General features: G+C 42.9%; 2 protein-coding genes across 3 annotated transcripts in view; both read left to right on the top strand.

Annotated features, from left to right (window-relative positions):
* LOC124255787 overlaps positions 1-14,135 on the top strand; it is a 36,547-nt gene extending 22,412 nt beyond the window's left edge. Inside the window, exons 6-12 of one of the 2 annotated variants that reach the window (XM_046689705.1) lie at positions 4,091-4,272; positions 7,995-8,137; positions 8,990-9,060; positions 10,568-10,734; positions 12,710-12,793; positions 13,214-13,633; positions 14,068-14,135. In XM_046689705.1, coding sequence (XP_046545661.1) covers positions 4,091-4,272; positions 7,995-8,137; positions 8,990-9,060; positions 10,568-10,734; positions 12,710-12,793; positions 13,214-13,521 — 955 coding nt within the window. In that variant the 3' untranslated portion in view covers positions 13,522-13,633; positions 14,068-14,135. The remainder of the gene's footprint in view (positions 1-4,090; positions 4,273-7,994; positions 8,138-8,989; positions 9,061-10,567; positions 10,735-12,709; positions 12,794-13,213; positions 13,634-14,067) is intronic. The other variant, XM_046689706.1, reaches the window with a different exon arrangement.
* LOC124255858 lies at positions 13,565-19,609 on the top strand. Its single transcript, XM_046689802.1, has 7 exons — positions 13,565-13,633; positions 14,068-14,135; positions 14,822-15,218; positions 15,622-15,740; positions 17,632-17,789; positions 18,567-18,646; positions 19,574-19,609. The coding sequence occupies exons 1-7, from the start codon at positions 13,565-13,567 to the stop codon at positions 19,607-19,609; spliced, it is 927 nt and encodes a 308-aa protein (XP_046545758.1).
* The last annotated feature ends 3,217 nt before the right edge of the window (positions 19,610-22,826 follow it).

The following is a 22,826-nucleotide window of genomic DNA, read 5'->3' on the forward strand; positions in this document are numbered from 1 at the left end:
GGCCCTCCTCCTTTCTCCGGGGATTAGACACTTGCGCCAGTGCAGACTCTCAGGAAAAGGCCGATGTTCTCCGATGCGAGGTCCAGGCTGCTGGACAAGGCAGCCATCGCGAGTGGTTCCGAGGGCCAGGAAAATTTAGGGGTTTTACTCAACCTATTTCCTGGTTACCAAGAAGGTGCGGAGGGTTCAGACCCATTCTCAATTTAAAGGGTCTGAAGAGTTTGCTAGAGGTACCGTCCTTCAAGATGGAGACACTCGCGATCGGTGATCTCATCTGTGGAGGCAGGGGATTGGCTTGCGTCCAATCGACCTCAAGGGCGCGATACCTTCATGTACCCATGCACTCCCGAGTTCAGGAAATACCTCCGGTTTTCCTTCTCGACGGGAGAGTGCTATCAGTTTCGTGTGCTCCCCGCCGGCATCTCCACGAGCCAAGGGTGTTCACAAAACTCATGCTAGTGCCAGCTCAAGGGTAAGCCAGGGCACAGGGGCAACTTTTGTTACCCATTACCTGGACGCACTGGCTGCTCAGAGGCGCTTCCACTCACTTGAGTCGGAATCCATTACCACAGACAAGTGATGGATATTCTCACCAGGTTGGGTTGGGTCATCAACCTCCAAGAAATCGAGCTGGTTCCATCCCAGGATCTGGTTTTCAGTGAGATTGAGACACAGCAGGGGCTTAGCCTCTCTGTCTCAGGACCGCATTTCCAAAGTACGGGTTGTTGTACAATTCCTTCAGTCCCCCAGGGCCTCAGCATCGCGCGAGATGGCTTCAGTTGCCTGAGGCAACATGGCGGCGGATGTAGTTTAGCGTCTTGGCGTCTGAGGATGCGAGCCAATTCAGCAAGCGTTAGCACAGCTGTGGATGCACTCGAGGGGAGTTCTGAGACTATCCTCCTAACTCCAGAAGTGGCTTCATCCTCCCTCACCTCAGGTGGTGGACCGACACCGGAATCTAGTCAGGGGGTATCCTCTGGAGACCCGGTGTCTCGCTCACGATTCAGGACGGGCGCCTCCCTCACAGGGTGCTTGAAGGGGGTCCTAGGGGACCTCACAGCTTCCGGACTTTGGTCCGTGAGGCGAGGCGACCTTACGCATCAGCGTGTTAGAATTGGGGGCGGTCCGGCGGGTATTGAGCGCTTCATGGAACAGGTTCGGAACCGTGTGGTTGGGCTCTAGAAATGGACAATCAAGCGGCGATGTCCCATCCTGAAGCAGTAGCAGATGCGGTGTCTCGTCCCACTCCTCCAGGGCGTGGCAGTTTCTGCTGTGGTGCGACCCGGTTCAACACACGGTATTACCTGTATCTCGGGGAGGACAACGTGCGTGCAGATGCAGCTCTCTCGCCAGTATCCTGGCCCCTCACGCAGTGGGTACTTTCGACCGGGAGATATTCGGGCTATCTCCCAGTTGTTCGGGTCGTTCCAGGTGGATCTGTTTTGCCTCTGGGATGGCCAGACCAGACTCGGTGTTTTGCTCCAGGATCCCGGATCCGGGGCGATGCAGCCTCCGATGCCTTCCAGCTAGATTGGGCGGACCCAGGGTCCTGTGGCGTTCCCACCCGATACCCTCTGATTCCCAGAGTCCCTATCGCAGCTAGCCACCCAACCAGCTGACTACTTCGTGCTGCTTGCACCTCTGTGGTCCGATCTCAGCGCTGAAGTTCCCGGTAATACTCAAGATCGCTAGTACAGCCTCCGGTGCTGTTACCCGACAGCGACCGGACCTCCTATCCCTAGGAAGGCCAGCCACACCGGATCCATGGATCCAGTGGGTGGCTTCAGCCCACTGTCAGGATTAGCCTCCGTCTTGGCGAATTCCTGCACCAGTTGCAGACACAATTCTGGCTTCAGCGGAGGGATTCGGACTAACACAGTATGAGGATAGATGGGCCTGTTATCGCAGCTGGTGTGAAACAGAGGGATACTTGATCCCTTTTCTTTGACTGTGGTGAAGTTTTGGAGTTTTACAGTCTCGGTTAGAAGCCGGCCTACGCGTCTACTATCCGAGGCTACTCCACAACTATTTCAGCTTTCCACATTTCCACCGAGGGTGCCCTTTTAGGACAACACCCTCTGGTTCAAAGCGTTTCTTAGCAGGTGTGAACAGAGTAAAATCCGATTCGTCCGTCAGGACCAGTCCACCATGGAGCTGTCCATGCGCTACTAGATTGGCTATCTAGTCCTTTCTTCTCACGATAGGTGGGATTGTCGCTTCAACTGTTAAGTTGGGCGGCATTTTGGTGGCCATTACTTCAGGTGAGGCGGGTGGGAGACATTCATGCTATGTCTTCAGACCCGAGCTTACCGTTTTCATAAGGATAGGGTAAGTATTGGCTTACCCACATTCCTACCGCCAAAATCGATAAAGCGTTTCATGTCACCGCTCCTATTGATTTACCTGCCTTTACGCTTCCTGCTGAAGTCTGGTAAGCGCCAGCCAAATACATGTGTTGGATGTCACGAAGACACTTAAGGCGTGATGTCAGAGAACACAGTCAATCCATAAAGATAAGCAGTTGTTCTGCTGTTACAGGCTGTAAAGTGCGGTCACTTAGTTACCACACAGACCATATCGAGGGTGGATCGTGTCGGCAATATGTATGGGTTACATACAGGGTATGACTCCCCAGAGGGTTTTAAAGGCTCATTCGGTTCGAGCAGTTGCCACGTCCCAGCTTGTATCGCGGGCTGCTCTGCCCATTGAGGGAGATAGTGCTCTATGGGCTATTTGGAGCCGACCGAGTAATGCGTTCATTACGCCATTATCAGCTGGAGAAACATCTGCATGGAGCGTGCTCGGTTTGGCCAGACGATTCTCCACAGTGGACAGAGTAGCACGCCTCTTCAGGCCGAGTAAGCCTTGTGGCTGATTTACTCATTGTTTCCATACTGGTGTCGGGTATATTCTCCCTATTTTGCACTGGTGAAGGTATGTGGTGGCGGTTTTATTTCCGTTCTTTTGGTGCTCCGGTGCCTTTGGCTTCTATTTTCCATTTTTCCCCGCTTGGCTGGCGAGTGTGCTATGGACAGTAGTTTGTTTTGGCGAGTCCCTAGTTTTACTCACTTCCCACCAATCAGGATGGGAGGTGTAGTTTTATCTTGGGGGTGTGTACCGATTGACCAATGGGCACTAAGCTTTGACCTCCAGGGTCCTCGCAAAAGCGCCATCACGCCCTTTGGATTGACATTGGCGGACACGTGACTGGGTAAGTGTGATTTCTATTTTCATCATGGCTGTACTACGTTACTGCGTTAGGACCAGTGTGTCAGACAGAATGCCACTCCGGTTTTTCTGATCTTTGGGGAGTCTGTTTTATGCTTATAAGTACCCCCAAGGAGGACTTCTTCTGAAAAGAATTATACAAACCTGTAGAGGTTATGAATTCTTTGAAGAAAGTCCTCCTTGCAAGTCTGGCCACCCGCCTCCCCTCATTCTGTCTGATCCGCTCAGCATGAAAAGTGAGGTGCGAGGTTGTCGGCTAGGGTTATTACCTGCTCTTGCCCGGTAGGGGGGCCCTTGGGGCCCTGTAGGAGTGGTCTCATAACGCATAGAACGTGTTTTTCGTTTTGTAAATATTTTATTGAAATATAGTTACAAGTGTCGTGAGGGTTTCAAAATGGACATTTTAATGCTTATAAGTATTCCCAAGGGAGAAACTCTCTACAGGTTTGTATAAACTCTCCATCACTTCTTGAAACTCTCCATCACTTCTTGAAACTTTACTTCTTGAAACTCTCCATCACTTCTTGAAACTCTCCACCACATCTTGAAACTCTCTATCACTTCTTGAAACTCTCCACCACATCTTGAAACTCTCCATCACTTCTTGAATCTGTCCATCACTTCTTGAAACTCTCCATCACTTCTTGAAACTCTCCATCACTTCTTGAAACTCTCCATCACTTCTTGAAACTCTCCATCACTTCTTGAAACTTCTCTCCATCACTTCATGAAACTCACCATCACTTCTTGAAAGTTGATACTCTCCATCACTTCATGAAACTCCCCATTACTTCTGAAAGCGATGTGTTAGTTCACACAGGACTCAGGTTTCTATGTATTAACTATGTTCTGTGTTCAACAGCTGGATATTTGTACGCTTCAAAACGAAGCAAGGAGCCCTATCATCCCTGGAGAAGTTGTCTTCTCTTCATGTACGCATTGCCGATGAGGGTAAGAACAAGAACAGAGAACAACGGAACACATTAGTGGAACAGACGGATGAGGAGGAGGAGGAGGAAAATGATAGTCTCATGGCCAACAAACGTACCTAAACCTTTGTGAATTTGCCATGTGTTTGTCGCCTTAGTCAGAAGTCCACTCTACTTCCCAAACTAACAGGCCGTTACCATCATATGTAGTGTTATAGTGTTTGTTGACTTAGTCAGAAGTCCACTCTACTTCCCAAACTAACAGGCCGTTACCATCATATGTAGTGTTATAGTGTTTGTTGACTTAGCCAGAAGTCCACTCTACTTCCCAAACTAACAGGTTGACTTTACCATCATATGTAGTGTTATAGTGTTTGTTGACTTAGTCAGAAGTCCACTCTACTTCCCAAACTAACAGGCCGTTACCATCATATGTAGTGTTATAGTGTTTGTTGACTTAGCCAGAAGTCCACTCTACTTCCCAAACTAACAGGCCGTTACCATCATATGTAGTGTTATAGTGTTTGTTGACTAGCCAGAAGTCAGAAGTCCACTCTACTTCCCAAACTAACAGGCCGTTACCATCATATGTAGTGTTATAGTGTTTGTTGACTTAGCCAGAAGTCCACTCTACTTCCCAAACTAACAGGCCGTTACCATCATATGTAGTGTTATAGTGTTTGTTGACTTAGCCAGAAGTCCACTCTACTTCCCAAACTAACAGGCCGTTACCATCATATGTAGTGTTATAGTGTTTGTTGACTTAGCCAGAAGTCCACTCTACTTCCCAAACTAACAGGCCGTTACCATCATATGTAGTGTTATAGTGTTTGTTGACTTAGCCAGAAGTCCACTCTACTTCCCAAACTAACAGGCCGTTACCATCATATGTAGTGTTATAGTGTTTGTTGACTTAGCCAGAAGTCCACTCTACTTCCCAAACTAACAGGCCGTTACCATCATATGTAGTTTTATAGTGTTTGTTGACTTAGCCAGAAGTCCACTCTACTTCCCAAACTAACAGGCCGTTACCATCATATGTAGTGTTATAGTGTTTGTATCAGTAAGTGAACAAACTTTGTTTCTCTTGTGGGGTATTCATTATAGAACCCAGTCCATGACATGTAGCAGTATTTTGAAATTAATTAATAAGATCAAAGGATCTTCATCATTGTCCTAATGTAAAGAAGACATGGGGAGTTTATGGATAACTATGCTAACTTAACTGTAGTCCCAAGAACACTGTTTCTTTGTAACACTGGGAAGCTTCATGTAAATGTTGGAAGGGCTGGATCAAAGACTGATGGCTAAGGCTGGCAGATCAGCTGGTTAGTAGTTCATAGTGATATCCATCACCTGATAAACAATATCCAATGTAGTGTTGTAGTATCTTTTTAGCTGATTTTTGATTGACCCAGGTTCAAGATTCATTATGGTTGTCAAAAGGTCAGTTAACTGATCAAGGCCCCACATGGGTACCGTGTGTGACGCCCAGTGCTGGTGTAACCTGCCGTGATATTGCAGGAATATTGCTAAAGGCAGTGTAAAACCATACTCACTCACTCACTCACTGATCAACGTCAGCCTTGGGTGTAAAGCTAATACTCACTCACTCACTCAACCAATCTGTAATAGTGTAAGTAATATTAAGATCTGGTTGAAGTAACAGGGATTGGCCAAGCTTTTTGGTAGTTGATTTTTGTCTATCTCTGTACTCTACACCATTTTTAGCCTAAGGAGACGTTTGTGATTTGTGTACATTCTTCACTGGCTGCTAGCAGATTGTTAGTGACAGGACGCTGAAGAGACATACAATTGCATGTAAATGATATTGTTTCTTTGTTGTTGTATATGTGTCGATTGATGAGATGTGCCTAATTTTTTATAATTTATTTTATTTATATATTTATTTATTTATTTTAATTATTCTTTTATTATTATTATTTTTATTTTTTTTTTTTTTGGGGGCATTTCTTAATTTTATTGTTCGGAAAGGTTTACATGTAATTATCTAGATTTACAGCAATGTATAAACTGGTGTATTTAAAATATACACGAATAGGTTTCATTTCAACCTGATATAAAAAATATCAGAGAAAGTGCAATACATTATCAATTGATATATTCTATAATTTGTGCTTAATGCTGAAGATTATATGGCTGACATTGTCTTCATGGAGCTGCTTGCTGGCATCTGTGACTTATGTATTAACTATGTGAAGAACATGGTCGTGGTTAAGAAATTCTGAAAATGAACACAACAGGAAGATTTCTTACCAAAATAAGCCAAGAAGAATTGTACAGATGGTTCAGTGGCTGTTACTGATCAGGTCATCAAGTTTTATGAAGTTAGATGAAATGGTTTTATAAGTCCCAGAATAAAATTGTTACAATGGAGCCAAGTCTTCAGTACCAAAACTCAAACATTAGGCCAGACCAATTTTATTTCTTGTTTTACTGATTTTTGTCCTCAGAAATCTAAAGGCAGGAGGGAATAAAAATACAAATAAATAAATACTTTAGGTATTTTACTTTTGGCAATTATGAAGTGTATATTGGGCAAAACACAATCTAAAAATACTTTTCTTGCTGGATCCGTAAAACAAGAAATAAAATTGGTCTGGCCTTATGTATAAATGTATATTGAACAACTGTTGCAACCAGTTTTTCACCTTAATAACAAGGTTATGACCTAAGCTTGCACCGGGTGCAAGTTGTTTTCATTTCCTTAAGTTGAGTCCATTGTGAGCAATACTGAGCATTTGTTGGTTTCACATTACTGTTCAACTCTCTACGCTGTGAGCATGCGCAGAGCGTGTGAAAAATATCCACTGGCATGTTTCCGGTTTGGTCGTATGTTTATCGATAGTGCAAATGCACGCTAAATAAAAGTTGTTGTGAAAATTATTTACGTTGTGACAACTGTTCATAGCTGAGTACATACTTTTAGGATGGTAGTCTGTAAATAATCAAGTCTGGACCAGACAATCTAGTGATCAACATCATGAGCATAGATCGGCACTAATGGGATACGTTAACGTGTCAACCAAGTCAGCGAGCCTGACCACCCAATCCCGTTAGTCGCCTCTTACAACAAGCATGGGTTACTGTAGATCAAATTTAACTCGGATTTCGGGTTATTGTATTAAGAAGTCAGTGAGTGAGTGAGTATGGTGTTTTTAGCAGTATTCCCCCTATATCTCAGCATGATGAGCTTCTCTTATTGAAACCATGTGGGGCATTGAACCCATGTCTTCTGCATAGAGACACACTTACCTCTAGGCTACATCGCTACCCCCATTGTTGAAATACAAAGTATATGTTGGAACCTTGGAAAAAAGAATATGGCATAGTTGTAACTTCTTTTTCTAAATAAGGCCAGACCAATTTTATTTCTTGTTTCACAGATTTTTGTCCTCAGAAAACCTAAAGGTAGGAGGGGAGAAAAATTAATAAAAATCACCAGTCAAAGTAATATTCATTTTAAATGCTAAAAGTGCAAAAACAATTTAAAAAGGGGTTGTGTATTTTTAATAACATTAGGATTTTGTTGGGGTTTTTTGGAAGTGGTTTAATAACAAATAAATTAATTATTCTGGAAAAAATATGACCACCAAGTCTTTAAAACAAGAAATAAAATTGGTGTGGCCTAAACAAGAAAGTAAGGGTAATTCTTAGTGAGCTTTATCCTTCAAGTAAAGCAGAAAAATCGATTAGGGAATGTTATTTTGAAAGTAAGTACCAGGACATGTGAATAGATATTTTGTACATTACATCAAATTCAATGATACAAATTACCCAAGAAGTATAATAACTTTTCTTGTGTTAATCTATTAGTTCATATGCGTGATGGTGCTCCAAGAAGACAAGATAATCCACAGAAGAAACAAGATGCTCCAAACCAGTTCATCAGAAAAGGGGTTCCTGGTAGCCAGCGTCATGAAGTGTTTGTGGGGAACATTGCCAACACCCTTAAAGAGGTATGTAGATGGCTGTGGACTGTTGGAAGTATAGTGTACATATAGGGCTGTATCCTCAAAGGGGGTTAAAGTACTGTAATGCCGCCATATGGCTGGAATATTGCTGAGTCTCGCTCCCTCACTCAAAACTAAAAACTCTGAGAGGGCTCCCTCACTCACTAAACTACTGTAAAGTTATTGTGCCCCTGAGAGGGTACGTAAGTGGGATGCTGAAGGGATGGTATAAATCAAGCTAGGGTCCATGCAGGTAGCAAAAGTACTGTAAGTCCCCATGGTCCCTAGTATGGTGATCTACCTTCAGTTGTTGGCGATCTACAGCCCAGTTTTATGTTGTATCATCTTCTATAGTTACGTATTTTAGATTTAATTACTAGTTTTAAATTCATATCTGTGATAATCTAGTTGTTTTACTGTTCTTCGTTGACAGAGGTTTAAAATTTACTTTTAATTATTATATGGCTGAAATGTTGCCGATGTGACTTAAAAACTTAACTCACTCACTCACTATTGTGTCCATATCTCCATATGCAGCCAAGTTACATACTGTGCCATGATGATGATGGGTTAACATTTAGGACAAGGCTGGCTTTTGGATTTTATCTGCTGTTTGTTTCGGTGTGAACATTCAATACAGATGCAAGTGTCTATATCTAGCAAGTGAACAGAGTGATCATACTGGCATGTCACATGCAAAGAATAAATGTTACGACAATATTTGTATTGTGAACGTGTAGCTGCATAATGGGTTATGTTGGTTTGGCAAACATTGTTTTTCTGTATGAATGTTGGATTCTCTTTTTGGACTAGATAGTAGAAACTATGTCAAGATTTCTTATATTTTTTCTTTAACAGGAAGAGTTTGATGACATGATTGCCGAGTTCAACCCAAGAGAATCTAGACTAATTCGGAAAGATGTGAAGTTGTAAGTTGTAGTGTGAAGTTAAAAGATCTTCATGATCCTGACAAGTGTTGACATAGTTTGGGCATGTATCGTATAACTTGCACCTCAAGTGATAGGATTTTATATCAGGGAATGCTTGCCCCAGCATTATTATCCCCCGCAAGGTGTTTAGCGGGGGGTATTAAAATGAGTGTGTCCGTGCACATTTGTCTTTTCCGGAGCAGAACTTTTAAACTGTTCAATATTTCTTCACCAAACTTGGCACATAGATAGATCTGGTGGTTTACTGGTGCCTTTTGATAGTTTTGGATTTCTGATTATTATATTTTTTGCGTTTCCATGGCAACAAGTTTGACTTTGACTGAAATTGGAGTTTGTGCTCTTTTCCAGAGCAGAACTTTAAAACCGTTCATGATTTCTTTACCAAACTTGGCACATAGATTGGTCTGGTGGTGTACTGGTGCCTTTTGGTAGTTTTGTATTTTTGAAGAAAATATTTTTTGTGTTTCCGTGGCAACAAGTTTGACTTCGACTGAATTTGATGGTTGTGCTCTTTTTCGGAGCAGAGCTTTAAAACCGATCACTATTTCTTCACCAGACTTTCCACATAGATAGGTGTGGTTGTGTACTGTTGCCATTTGATAGTTTTGGTGTTTCTGGCAATAAAACTAATTGGTGGTAGTGCTCTTTTCTGGAGCAGAACTTTAAAACTGTTCAATGTTTCTTCACCAAACTTGGCACATAGATACATCTGGTGGTGTACTGGTGCCTTTTGGTAGTTTGGGTATTCTGAATTAAATATTTTTTGGTGTTTCCATGGCAACAAGTTTGACTTCGACTGAAATTGGTGGTAGTGCTCTTTTCCGGAGCAGAACTCTAAAACCGTTCAATGTTTCTTCACCAAACTTGGCACATACATACACCTGGTGGTGTACTGGTGCCTTTTGTTAGTTTGGGTATTCTGAATTAAATATGTTTTGGCGTTTCCATGGCAACAAGTTTGACTTAGACTGAAATTGGTGGTTGTGCTCTTTTCCGTGAGCAGAACTCTAAAACCGTTCACCATTTCTTCACCAAACTTGGCACATAGATTGGTCTGGTGGTGTACTGGTGCCTTTTGGTAGTTTTGGATTTCTGAATAAATATCTTTGCATTTCCATGCCAACAAGTTTGACTTAGATTGAAACTGGTGGTAGTGCTCCTTTCTTTTAAAACCTTTCAATACTCTCCTTCCACTTTTCTATGTACACACCAAAACATTTGACATAATCATAACTCGTAGACATATTCATAAAGAGTATTTTGCCATTGCGGGGGATATTGATGACTGTGTCTTCTTGTTCTTTCTTGTCATGCTTGTGTCCCACTGTGTCCTAGTGGATATGGAGTCCTATCACATCTCACATTCTGTTGTCAGAGGAAGTCACACTGTTCACTCATGGGTTCAGGGGTTACAGGTAATTGGTTGAGTCCATTCGACAAGTACTTTCTTGACTTATTGAACACAATGACCTTTACTCTTTGTAAGGTATGCATTTGTGGATTTTGACACGTCTGTGGATGCACAGAGGATGATTGAAGCCTTGGATGGTGTGGAGATCAAAGGGCGGAGAGTAGAAGTGAGGATTTCCAAGTCCGAAAGTCCGCCGACCCAGAAGAAACACCAGACCAACCCACCGCCAAGTCATGCTGCAGGTGAGTAGCAATACAGGTGGGTCTCCATGACTGTACCGATATGCGGCATCACCATACGATGTACATCTTACTGATAGTCTTGACTTGTTAGGGACACATTTGATCATCAGACAGAATCATAAGACACTAGGCGTGACTTTTGAGGGGGAAACAACTATTGCGATGGCAATAGTCTATTGTGATAGCGATAGTCTATTGCGACCAGCTATTGCAAAACTAATGCATTAGTTTTTTTCTCCTTGAATTATCTCATTTGAAGTCATTTCACAAATGAATGTATAATTTATATGAAATAAAAACAAGCTGAAGTAGTTTCAGTCTCTTATAATAACTGACAAGAAACTTGAAACCCAGATCAAGTTCGTTAAAAGAGGTAACAGGGGCGGAGAACTCTAAATCAAAGTGAATGAATCTGGTACTTCCTGTATTTTGCGCTGTGCATTTATCAACGGACATCAATTACTACAATATCGATAGTCACACATACCATCGATACATCGATAGCTTTTCATTTCTATCATCGATTAATTGCTATCTGAGACTCAACAATTGCAATCCATCGATAGTTCAATGCATCGTTACAGTCCTACAAGACACCCAACCAACACATATGCAATTGATTAATTGTTTGGATTTTGACATTTTGAGACATCTTCCACCCAGCAGATCCAATTGAATAGATCGATGCTCATGCTGTTAATCTCTGGATTGCCTGATTGTCTGTTCCTGACTCGATTATTTACAAACCGCTGCCATATGACTGGAGTATTGCTGAATGCAGCATTAAACAACAAACAAATCTCAGCTGACAAGGCTACAGTCGAACCCTGTTTACTTGGACCCCGTACATCCGGAAACCCCGTTTTTTAGGTGAAACGAAACTTACCTTTAGTAATTGTACTTGCTTAGCTGGACCCCGAGCTTCTGAACCCGGATGGAGAATCTTCAAACCATTCCCATAGATTTCCATTGAAAAATTATCCTGTTATCCGGACGCAAAGTTCTGTGCGCATGTGCATGTGTGTGTTTACTGCATCACTAAGTGTATTCATTGTTAATCTCTCCGCAGGCGTTTGATGTGAATTGATTAATTACCCATCAAAACACTACGGACGCGTGTCATTTCAGTTGTTAATTAGGATTTCGCAGGTGTGAGAACATCTCATCAGTAACAAAAATACACACACAAAAAATTACTACATTGTAATTGTACTGTATATAACGTCTCGTCACATATCTGTAGACAGGTATTGGGCATCATGGCTCAGACTCAGACTCACACTCTTTATTCTCCATAGGGCCACCAAAGGTGGTATAAGTGTGAATTACAGGGTATGATAATACAGTGTGAGGTGCAACTATAATTCAGTGATCCAGTTAACCGGACGCCTCACTATCCGGACGATTCCGAGTGTAACCAAAATGTCCGGATAAACGGGGTTCGACTGTAGATCATAGCTGGAGGCCTTGTTTGCAGTCTTTTTTCTTGGCATTATGAATGAGAAGGAAGTAATCAAAGTTCATTGTAGGCTTGTGTTGTATGTACACTGTTTGTGTGGGTGTGCTCAGGGGCGGATCCAGGATTTTGGAGAAGGGGGATACACAAACATAAATCATTATGTCCAATGCTCTTCAGGGAAAAAGTTTTCGGGGGAGAAGGGGATGCGCACTCTCTCTCTCTCTCTCTCTCTCTCTCTCTCTCTCTCTCTCCCCCCCTCTGGATCCGGATCCGTCCCTGGTACTTTTATGTATGTTGTGTTTGTGTGTGTGTACAGTATGTATGCTGTTTGTATCAGTGTGTTTATGAGTGAGTGAGTGCGTGCGTGCTGTTTGTATCAGTGTTTATGAGTGTACTCTCTCTCTCTCTCTCTCTCTCTCTCTCTCTCTCTCTCTCTCTCTCTCTCTCTCTCTCTCTCTCTGTGTTTGTATCAGTGTGTTTATGAGTGTACAGTGTTTGTGTGTGTATATTCCTCAGGTGGGGAATCTTCATCAGGGAGAAACATGAAGGCAGACGCAAATCACCACAGTCACCTAAAAACTTTCCACCAAGATAAACCTGGTGAGACTCCAATGTTAAGTTAAAAACAGGACTAGTGTTTTCATGACAAAGCATTTGGCATACGATAATTTTTTATTGAACTTTAAGACTCATGATATTTATGTAAATGATCATTAGATTCCTGGTTATGAAACTGTATAGTTTAAAATACAGATATTAAACCAATAATTTCCAGTATTTTTCCTCTCTGAATTCAGTCTTCTAATATCAGCTCATTACCTCTTTACTGGAACAAGTTAAAAAAAATCACCACTTCACTGGATGCATATATCAAGTGATCATTGATAAAATAGCCTCCTTGGAACACACACAAGTGAAGAGTCATCTGTACTGTACACTGGCCACAGATGTACAGAATACAGTGCAGGACATAGGTGTGTTGACCTGACAACCACTGACATATTGTGTTTGGTTTATCAGGTATTTTAGGACCTATACCATCAGGTGGCCTTGGACGAGGGGATGCAAGCAACTCCGAGCTGAACCGCAGTTTTGAAAGTTCCTCCAGTTCAGGCTGTGGTCGAGGACTGAAACTCTCTGATCGGATGCGGGACATCAGTATTAGCATTGACAGTCGGGGGAAGAAGCTGGTGACATCCACCCCAGTAGTCCGGTCGCCACAGAAACCACAGCAGCAGGAGCCGCCTGCCAGGCATGTAGCAGAGGCAGAAGATGATATGCCAGAACTCGAAGCCCCCCATGACGGAGCTGGAAGTTTCGATGCCTGACTTGGAGAATTCTGTTGATGTAAACAACACCTCTGGTGAAGTGATGGAGGATGGGAAGGATGACAAGCCTATCAGCATATTTGTGGCCAACTTCCCCAAGTCAACTACACCGGTAAGATGGGTCTCTATTGTAATTGTCTACATCACCAGTAAGATAGATTTCACTGTACCTGATCTGGTACACAACATCGGTAGCTTGGGATTACTGTATGTTCCCTGAGCCCTGTTTTACAAGGTGATGAAAAAGATGCTGCTCACACAAGCTTAGATATAGGAGTAATGGTATTAAAATGTCTCTCTGGGGATAGTTGCCTTTACAGGGTTCATTCCTCAGAGAATGTTGTGAACTTTCTCATGATACCTCCTGCACTGGCTATGTGATTTGTGAGTTGTTGATCAATCATAATGATTTTGGCAGACAGATGATCATGATGTTTTTCACTGGATTGTCTGGTCCAGAATCGATTATATTTAAACACCCACTCACTCACTCACTCACTCACTCACTCACTCACTCACTCACTAATATTTGTTTCTTTTTTTCAGCGTGAGCTCTACATTTTGTTCCTGCGCTATGATGTTGTGAGTGTCAACATTGTCCCAACCAGCAAGTGGTAAGTGGTATTTCCAAGTGCTCTGATGACGTGTATAGACCATGACGACAGAGATGCAGCAGTTGGTCATCAGTACTGCATGTTGTGGATGTACAGATAATATTCCATAGTGGATTTCAATTATTCATTTCTTTTTGTAATTCAGTCATCTTTTTTTAAGACTACTTTTCAAATTAAGCACATCACCAAAAAACATTCTAAATAACAGACTTGTTCACTAAATAGGCTGTCGGACATGCTTAGCCTTAATGCCACTTATATCATGACTAGATGTGACATCTTTTTGTTAACAATCCATTCCACAAGTGAAAATGTCAACTGATGTCAGTAAGTTTTACCCATGAAGATCTGGGTTTGCATTTCTCTTCAGAAACCCATGCCTATTGTTAAGCGACACCTCAGAGACACCTAACAGGTCTTGGTTGAAAATGTTTGCTTGTATCAATGTCCTTTAATATCATCTGAACCTGGAGTCACGCATCCATTGTACCACAAACTGTAAAAACACATAAAGGGAGATAACCTATGTTTTGGGAGGCAGTAGCATTACTGTAACTCTGGGCACTAGAGTTTTTACACCCAGTGAAATATCGTTTTTATGTTTTCACAGAATTTACTTTGTGATAAATTACTTGATTAAAGCTGTATACCTTTTCACCTTACTTTTATCAGTGTTGTAATTGCAGCCCCAAAGCATACGTGTTGTTGCCAAATCTAGACATGGTTGAGGCTGCCCTCCGAGATATGAATCAAATGGACTACCTAGGTCGGCCATTGTTGCTGGACATTCCCCGAACCACCCCTGAGGTGAAGGAGAAACTGATGGCCCGCCAGTGCAGTACAGGTCGACCTGTCACCAGGACCCGCAGCCAAGTGTTGGATGGAATTAGTGACTCCTTGGACTCTTCCACTGAGGCGTCATCAGAGTCTGAACGCAGTATTTACGAGGTGTTGGAACTGTACTCTCACATACTAGACAAGATGAGAGTGAGGAGGAACATCCTGAAGGAGGGCAGCCACATCAAGGTGCTGGTGACAGCTGCAGAGGAGGAGACCTTCTTCTGGGGGCAGGTGGTCAGTGAGGTGAGGGACACTCACCGTGATCGTATCTCCCATACTTTAACATAGGTTTATGAGCATCATAGCACTAACATTCCTTTAGTGAGATGACAAATTATGGGTTGCTAATATTGCAAGGAAAAGACTTAAGTAGACAGTATGTTTGTGTAGAGAAAATATTGTTCACGGGTACGAATGGTCTTACGATGCATGCGGAAGGCCCTTTTCGATCCCCTGCCTGATTACAATGTGTGAAGCATATTTTCTGGTGTCCATTGGTCTGGAACGTTGCTAAAAGTGTCATGAAAGCCGAAGTTTTGTTCAGTGTTGAGCTGAAGTTTCAATCAAATAAATTCAGTTCATAGACATACTTCAGGCAGGTACTGTATAATGGATTTTCAACTTAATGTTTATCTTTTGATCTAAGATGGAAAACCTGAGGGCTTTGAAGCGACTGATCCTTCAGCTGCAAGATACAGAAAACCACCTGGCCAGGACAAAGGGCCTTGGGCGATGTGCTGCAATGTATGAAGGGGAGTGGCACAGGTGGGTTCTGACAGTCTGTCCTGATTGTATGAAGGGGAGTGGCACAGGTGGGTTCTGACAGTCTGTCCTGATTGTATGAAGGGGGAGGGGCACAGGTGGGTTCTGACAGTGTGTCCTGATTGTATGAAGGGGAGCGGCACAGGTGGGTTCTGACAGTCTGTCCTGATTGTATGAAGGGGAGGCGGCACAGGTGGGTTCTGACAGTGTGTCCTGATTGTATGAAGGGGAGGGGCACAGGTAGGTTCTGACAGTGTGTCCTGATTGTATGAAGGGTGAGGGGCACAGGTGGGTTCTGACAGTCTGTCCTGATTGTATGAAGGGGAGCGGCACAGGTAGGTTTTGACAGTCTGTCCTGATTGTATGAAGGGGGAGGGGCACAGGTAGGTTTTGACAGTCTGTCCTGATTGTATGAAGGGTGAGGGGCACAGGTGGTTCTGATGGTGTGTCCTGATTGTATGAAGGGGAGCGGCACAGGTAGGTTTTGACAGTCTGTCCTGATTGTATGAAGGGGGAGTGGCACAGGTAGGTTTTGACAGTCTGTCCTGATTGTATGAAGGGTGAGGGGCACAGGTGGTTCTGATGGTGTGGCCTGATTGTATGAAGGGGAGGGGCACAGGTGGGTTCTGATGGTGTGTCCTGATTGTATGAAGGGGAGGGGCACAGGTGGGTTCTGATGGTGTGTCCTGATTGTATGAAGTGGAGCGGCACAGGTGGGTTCTGATGGTGTGTCCTGATTGTATGAAGGGGAGTGGCACAGGTGGGTTCTGATGGTGTGTCCTGATTGTATGAAGGGGAGTGGCACAGGTGGGTTCTGACAGTCTGTCCTGATTAATTGTATGAAGGGGGAGGGGCACAGGTGGGTTCTGACAGTCTGTCCTGATTGTATGAAGGGGGAGTGGCACAGGTGGGTTCTGATGGTGTGTCCTGATTGTATGAAGGGGAGTGGCACAGGTGGGTTCTGATGGTGTGTCCTGATTGTATGAAGGGGAGGCACAGGTGGGTTCTGATGGTGTGTCCTGATTGTATGAAGGGGAGCGGCACAGGTGGGTTCTTGAAGGGAGGGGTTCTGATGGCACAGGTGGGTTCTGATGGTGTGTCCTGTGTATGAAGGGGGAGGGGCACAGGTGGGTTCTGATGGTGTGTCCTGATTGTGAAGGGGAGTGGGCACATGAAGGATTGTATGAAGGGAGGGGCACAGGTGGGTTCTGATGGTGTGTCCTGATTGTATGAAGTGGAGGGGCACAGGTGGGTTCTGATGGTGTGTCCTGATTGTGGCACAGGTGGGTTCTGATGGTGTGTCCACAAGTGGGTTCTGATGGGTGTCCTGTATGAAGGGAGTGGCACAGGTGGGTTCTGATGGTGTGTCCTGATTGTATGAAGTGGAGGGGCACAGGATGGTGTGTCCTGATTGTATGAAGGGGAGGGCACAGGTGGGTTCTGATGGTGTGTCCTGATTGTGGCACAGGTGGGTTCTGATGGTGTGTCCTGATTGTATGAAGGGGAGGGGCACAGGTGGGTTCTGATGGTGTGTCCTGATTGTGGCACAGGTGGGTTCTGATGGTGTGTCCTGATTGTATGAAGGGGAGGGGCACAGGTGGGTTCTGATGGTGTGTCCTGATTGTATGAAGGGGAGTGGCACAGGTGGGTTCTGATGGTGTGTCCTGATTGTATGAAGGGGAGGGGCACAGGTGGGTTCTGATGGTGTGTCCTGATTGTGGCACAGGTGGGTTCTGATGGTGTGTCCTGATTGTGGCACAGGTGGGTTCTGACAGTCTGTCCTGATTGTATGAAGGGGGAGTGGCACAGGTGGGTTCTGATGGTCTGTCTTCATTATATTAAGGGATCGGCACTGGTCTGAAATTCATTTCAGTCGTGCACTTGTTTGTTTCAGGGCCTGGATTCTGAAAACCTCCCTGAGACACAACGAGAAGGTGAAAGTGTTCTTTGTGGACTATGGCAACATAGAGCATGTGCGATCACATGAGACTATCGTGGTAGCACCCAAGTTCTGGGAACTCCCACCCATGGCCAGACCATTTACCATTGCAGGTAGGACAGTTGTAGCATGTAGGAAGAACTTATCTTCATCTTCACTATCCTTAAGTATCCCAGGTTATGAATTGGTCCTGTGTATTGCATGCTTGTTGTATGGGGAAGGAGAGTGGCTCAGTCCTTAGGGGAGCTCTTGGGTAAGAATTGATTCAGGGTACTTTTTGCTTGGAACAAGTTGGGTGGCATTGGCTGTGGCTGTGGCTGTAGGGGAGCTGTTTGGTAATAATAAGTCATGATCATGATCATCAAATGTGGGAAGGAGTATGGCTCAGGCGGTAGTAGAGCTCTTGGCTAAGAATGGATGCAGGGTACACAATGCTTGTTGTATGGGGATCGGCACTATGACCTGAAGGAATGGTAAAAATGAAAATGTTGAGGTGACTGCAATCAAGCACTCTGCTGTATGTAGCGCCGTGAGCAGGCAATGTGCCTGGATATGAGCGCCATATAAGCGGACTATTACTATTACTGTTACTGATGAGTCGTTGTTGTTGCCCTCACTTATTCCAGTCAGGGCGGTGGGGTAGCCTAGTGGTTAAAGCGTTGGCTCGTCACATCGAAGACCCGGGTTCGAATCCCCACATGGGTACAATCAATGTACGAAGCCCATTTCTGGTGTTCCCCGCCGTGATGTTGCTGGAATATTGCTAAAAGCGGCGTAAAACCAAACTCGGTCAGTCAGTCTTATTCCAGTCATACCGTCATGGTAACAATAAGATTTCATGTAGGTAGTGCATATCTGTCCACATGTGGGAACGTGCGTGTGTGTTTCAGGTGCGGGACTCCCAGACCTTGGCGCCCTGGAGTCATCAGTTGTTGACTGTCAAGTAATGAAGACAGCCCCTGTTGCTAGTGTAAGTTGTACTTGAGGCATCAGATGTACCACGTTATACCATCAGCTGCTTCTGTCTTATAGAGTACTAGCAACTGGTCTCCTTATACTGATGTGCCTTGATGCACTGTCTTAGTTTAGCAATGTCTGTATGCTTGCATTCCAATGCACATATGATCGCTAAGGTGACTCGTTGATGTGTTTATGCTCTGACCAAATTTTCCAAGTCTGTGATGAAACAGCCTACCGTAAGTGTAAACTGTAGATAAGCTGACCCCCTTTTAAGGACTGCTTATGTTTTGGTCCTCAAAATTCGGCTTATGAACTAGTGGTGGTCCGATTAATTGAAATAATCGAAGATTGGTTGTAGTGACTAAACGACCAAGCAATCGATCACAGTTTCTCATAATCGAACACAAACAATTCTGGAACACTTGTTTTCATTAACAATATTTTTCACATGGTTGGTTTTGTCTGTTATATTTCGTAAGCACTACAAGCTCGTTTCAAGTCACAATTGAATTTATCTTAAAGATTCCAAGAAATTTATGTTCCTAACATACTAGTCATCTTTTAAAGATGTGAAATTTTTGCCAAAAAACCCCAAAAGAACTACTTGTATTTTACCTTATTTTTGTGTGCATTAACAAATTTCATAAATGATGCTAACCAATTATTTTTGATGATTGATCGGTAGTAATGAACCAATCATCAATTGTGAGATTTTAACCAATTCCCAACACTATTATGAACAGTCATATACGGTACATATGATTGTGACACGATTTAATTGTGCCATTTAACAATACTGCAAGGGCCATTCATTAAATGTCTCTGTGTCCTCATAACAATCATATTGGGGTGTGACTGAATGAAAATGGAAAACTATTTGCTGGATTAGAGAAAATTGCTGAAAGCAGTCATGAAGGTTGTGTTGCTCTTGTTTCAGGCTATGCTGACTGAAGTGGACATAGTGCGGATATAAGGAATGCCTGCTGTGTGGACAGCTTTGGAGCACCCCATACATCACAGTCATCATACAATGCTACAAATATTTCATTGGTTTTCATGTTTTCATATTAAGTTGATATCTAGATACACATATGTTAAACATTTCTAGAAATTGACGTATCGCATGTGCCCCAGGTTTTATGGTCTAGGCCATTTGAAACACAATATCATGTTGCTGTTATGTAAGCAGCTCAATTAGTTTGATGATATCATGTGACTAGCACATAAATATATTGGTCACAAGTTGAAAACACTGCAGGTGAGTTCATTGAGAGATACTAGCTGTTTGCATTTAGTTTGTGTTGCATTGCTAGCTCGTGTATTCTACTCAGGGTACAATCCCAAGCATTTGTTAATATGATTCAAAGTTTATTTCATGAAAAGTTTGTTTTCTGATGGTTATTTTTATCCAAAGTTTAATACAGCCTGATAATTGTTTACCTATGGTTGAAGTAGTATGGAACACGATGGCGATCAGCCATAGAATAAGCATCAGGATTCACAACTGGACAGTATGTTGGATGTTCAGCAGCAAAACCCAGTTGTTTTAACTTGTAAGGCCAGACCAATTTTTAACCCCTCTCAACGCGTTTTGCGGGGGGTATTAAAATGCACTCCGTCTGTCCGTGTGTCCGTGCGTCCATGCGTCCGTACACATTTGTCTTTTCTGGAGCAGAACTTTAAAACCGTTTTTCACCAGACTTTCCACATAGATAGCTGGGGTGGTGCACTGGTGCCTTTTGGTAGTTTTGTACTTTTGAAGAAAATATTTTTTGTGTTTCCATGGCAACAAGTTTGACTTCGACTGAATTTGGTGGTAGTGCCCTTTTCCGGAGCAGAACTTTAAAACTGTTCACTGTTTCTTCACCCAATGTGGCACATAGAGAGGCCTGGTGGTGTACTGGTGCCTTTTGGTATTTTTGGAATTCTGAATAAAATATTTTTTGGTGTTTCCATGGCAACAAGTTTGGCTTCAACTGAATTTGGTGGTAGTGCTCCTTCCTGGAGCAGAACTTTAAAACCTTTCAATACTCTCCTTCTACTTTGCCATATACACACCAAAACATTTGACATAATCGTAACTCGTAGACATATTCATGAAGAGTATTTTGCCATTGAGGGGGATATTGATGACTTTGTCTTCTTGTATTTCTTGTTTTACCAATTTTTGTCCTCAAATACCCTAAAGGCAAGAGGGGAAAAAAATAGAAATAAAATCACCAGTCAAAGTAATATTCCATCAAATTATGAAAAGTATTTTACTTTGGGTAATTTTTGTAGTGTATATGGGGCAAAAAATCAATTTAAAAAATCATTCTCTAGTAAGTTTACACTTTTGGCCGATAAAAACATTTGGATGTTATTTTTTGAGCGGGGAAACTGTTGTTTTTTTTCTTATTCTTGAAAAAATACGACCGGCGGATCCGTAACGCAAGAAATATATTGGCCTGGCCTAATGATTTGTTTTCTAGTCATGATCATGTCCATTCATGTATTTACAGTAATGTTTTTAATTTTTCACAGAAGTCCAGGCATATCCTACAACTCATTATGTGACAGGGATATTGTGAGTGACCAGGTTGGGTCTGAGTAATTGGCTATGTGGAGAGTATGTCATACACACAGTATCCCATGGTGCCCTGGAACTGTATGTCATACATACAGTATCCCATGGTGCCCTGGAACTGTATGTCATACACACAGTATCCCATGGTGCCCTGGAACTGTATGTCATACACACAGTATCCCATGGTGCCCTGGAACTGTATGTCATACACACAGTATCCCATGGTGCCCTGGAACTGGCATGTTCAGATTCTAGTTCAGCATCATATCAGTCATGTACCTGGTTCAGATGTTGAGTAGTACATGTGTATCGAAACCTGGGCTGAATTTACAGTGAAACTCTACAGACATTGACTACAGAGTGAACACATATTGAAGAAGTATTTGTTCATATCATCTATCAGTAAACTATGGTTATAACTAACACAGAATGGGCCTCTAACTGTATTTCATCATTACCATAGTTCGTTTTATGCATTTAGGCAAAAATATAGGTCAACTGGTGCATTATATCTGCCATTTCTGAATATATTCATAGTTTTCGGCCATGTGATCCGTGCCATTTCACACTTGTCAGAGGGGTACACAAAGTTTGTGAACGAGACTACCAGTTGTCCGACATCCATTTTAATGGAAGCCACAGTGTCTTAGTGGGTTAGATTACTTACCTCTTGTGCTGGCGTTTAGGTTCCTGATTCTGAGAATATGGGTTTGAATCCCAAATTGGAGTCAGCCCCAAAAGTAGTAGAATCTGTAGTTTTCTGAAAAAGTGAAATCCCAAATATAACAGATGTTATATCTGTCATTTCATATTAGCGTGTTTGTTATAAACTGTATCTTCATTATGTCTTCAATTACTGTGAATTGAATCCTGAGTCAAATATCAAGATACTTCATGTGATCATTCCAACCCTTCGGACAAACCTTAGCTCTGCCCAGGTTCATTTGCCACCAGTTATAGAAGCTGACTGAAAGCCCACCTGGACTGTACTGCTAACAGTCTGAAGTGAAGGGCAAATCTTGTAGCAGAGCATCCTTGACGAAAGATAAGTATAAATACACAATGCCATTTAGAAAGTGGTCAAATGTAACATATGTTGTATCTGGGATTACCCTTTCTTAGTAAAGTACAGATTCTAGTACTTTTGTTGGTTTGAGTCCCATATGGGATTCGAACCCACACTCTCAGAGTCAGGCACCTAATCGCCAACTCACAAAGTCAGATAATGCGTTGGCTGAGCGGGTTAGGTGTCTGACTTTGTGTGCTGGCATTTAGGTGCCTGAGTCTGAGGGTGTGGGTTCGAATCCCGGATGGGACTAACACCCAATAAAAGTATTAGAATCTGTACTTTACTGAGAAAGTGTAATCCTAAATACAACATATGTTAGAAAACATAAGAAGGAGGCTCCCTTGGCTCAGTGGTCACTGTATTGGAATATTCTTTATGTATTTTGTATTTAGAACAATCATCTGACATTGAATATCTTACATCTTTTGAGTTTACCAGAAATATCAGTTTCTTGAAGAATGCTTGAAGCAGTAGATTTCCTTAATTGGAAACTTAGCAAGGTTTTGGAAACATTGACATGGTGCTACAAATGTTTGTATGAAACAAACAAGATTT

The sequence above is a fragment of the Haliotis rubra genome, unplaced genomic scaffold, assembly GCF_003918875.1.
Source record: "Haliotis rubra isolate DU_JTF1 unplaced genomic scaffold, ASM391887v1 Scf61, whole genome shotgun sequence".
Taxonomy (NCBI): domain Eukaryota; kingdom Metazoa; phylum Mollusca; class Gastropoda; order Lepetellida; family Haliotidae; genus Haliotis; species Haliotis rubra.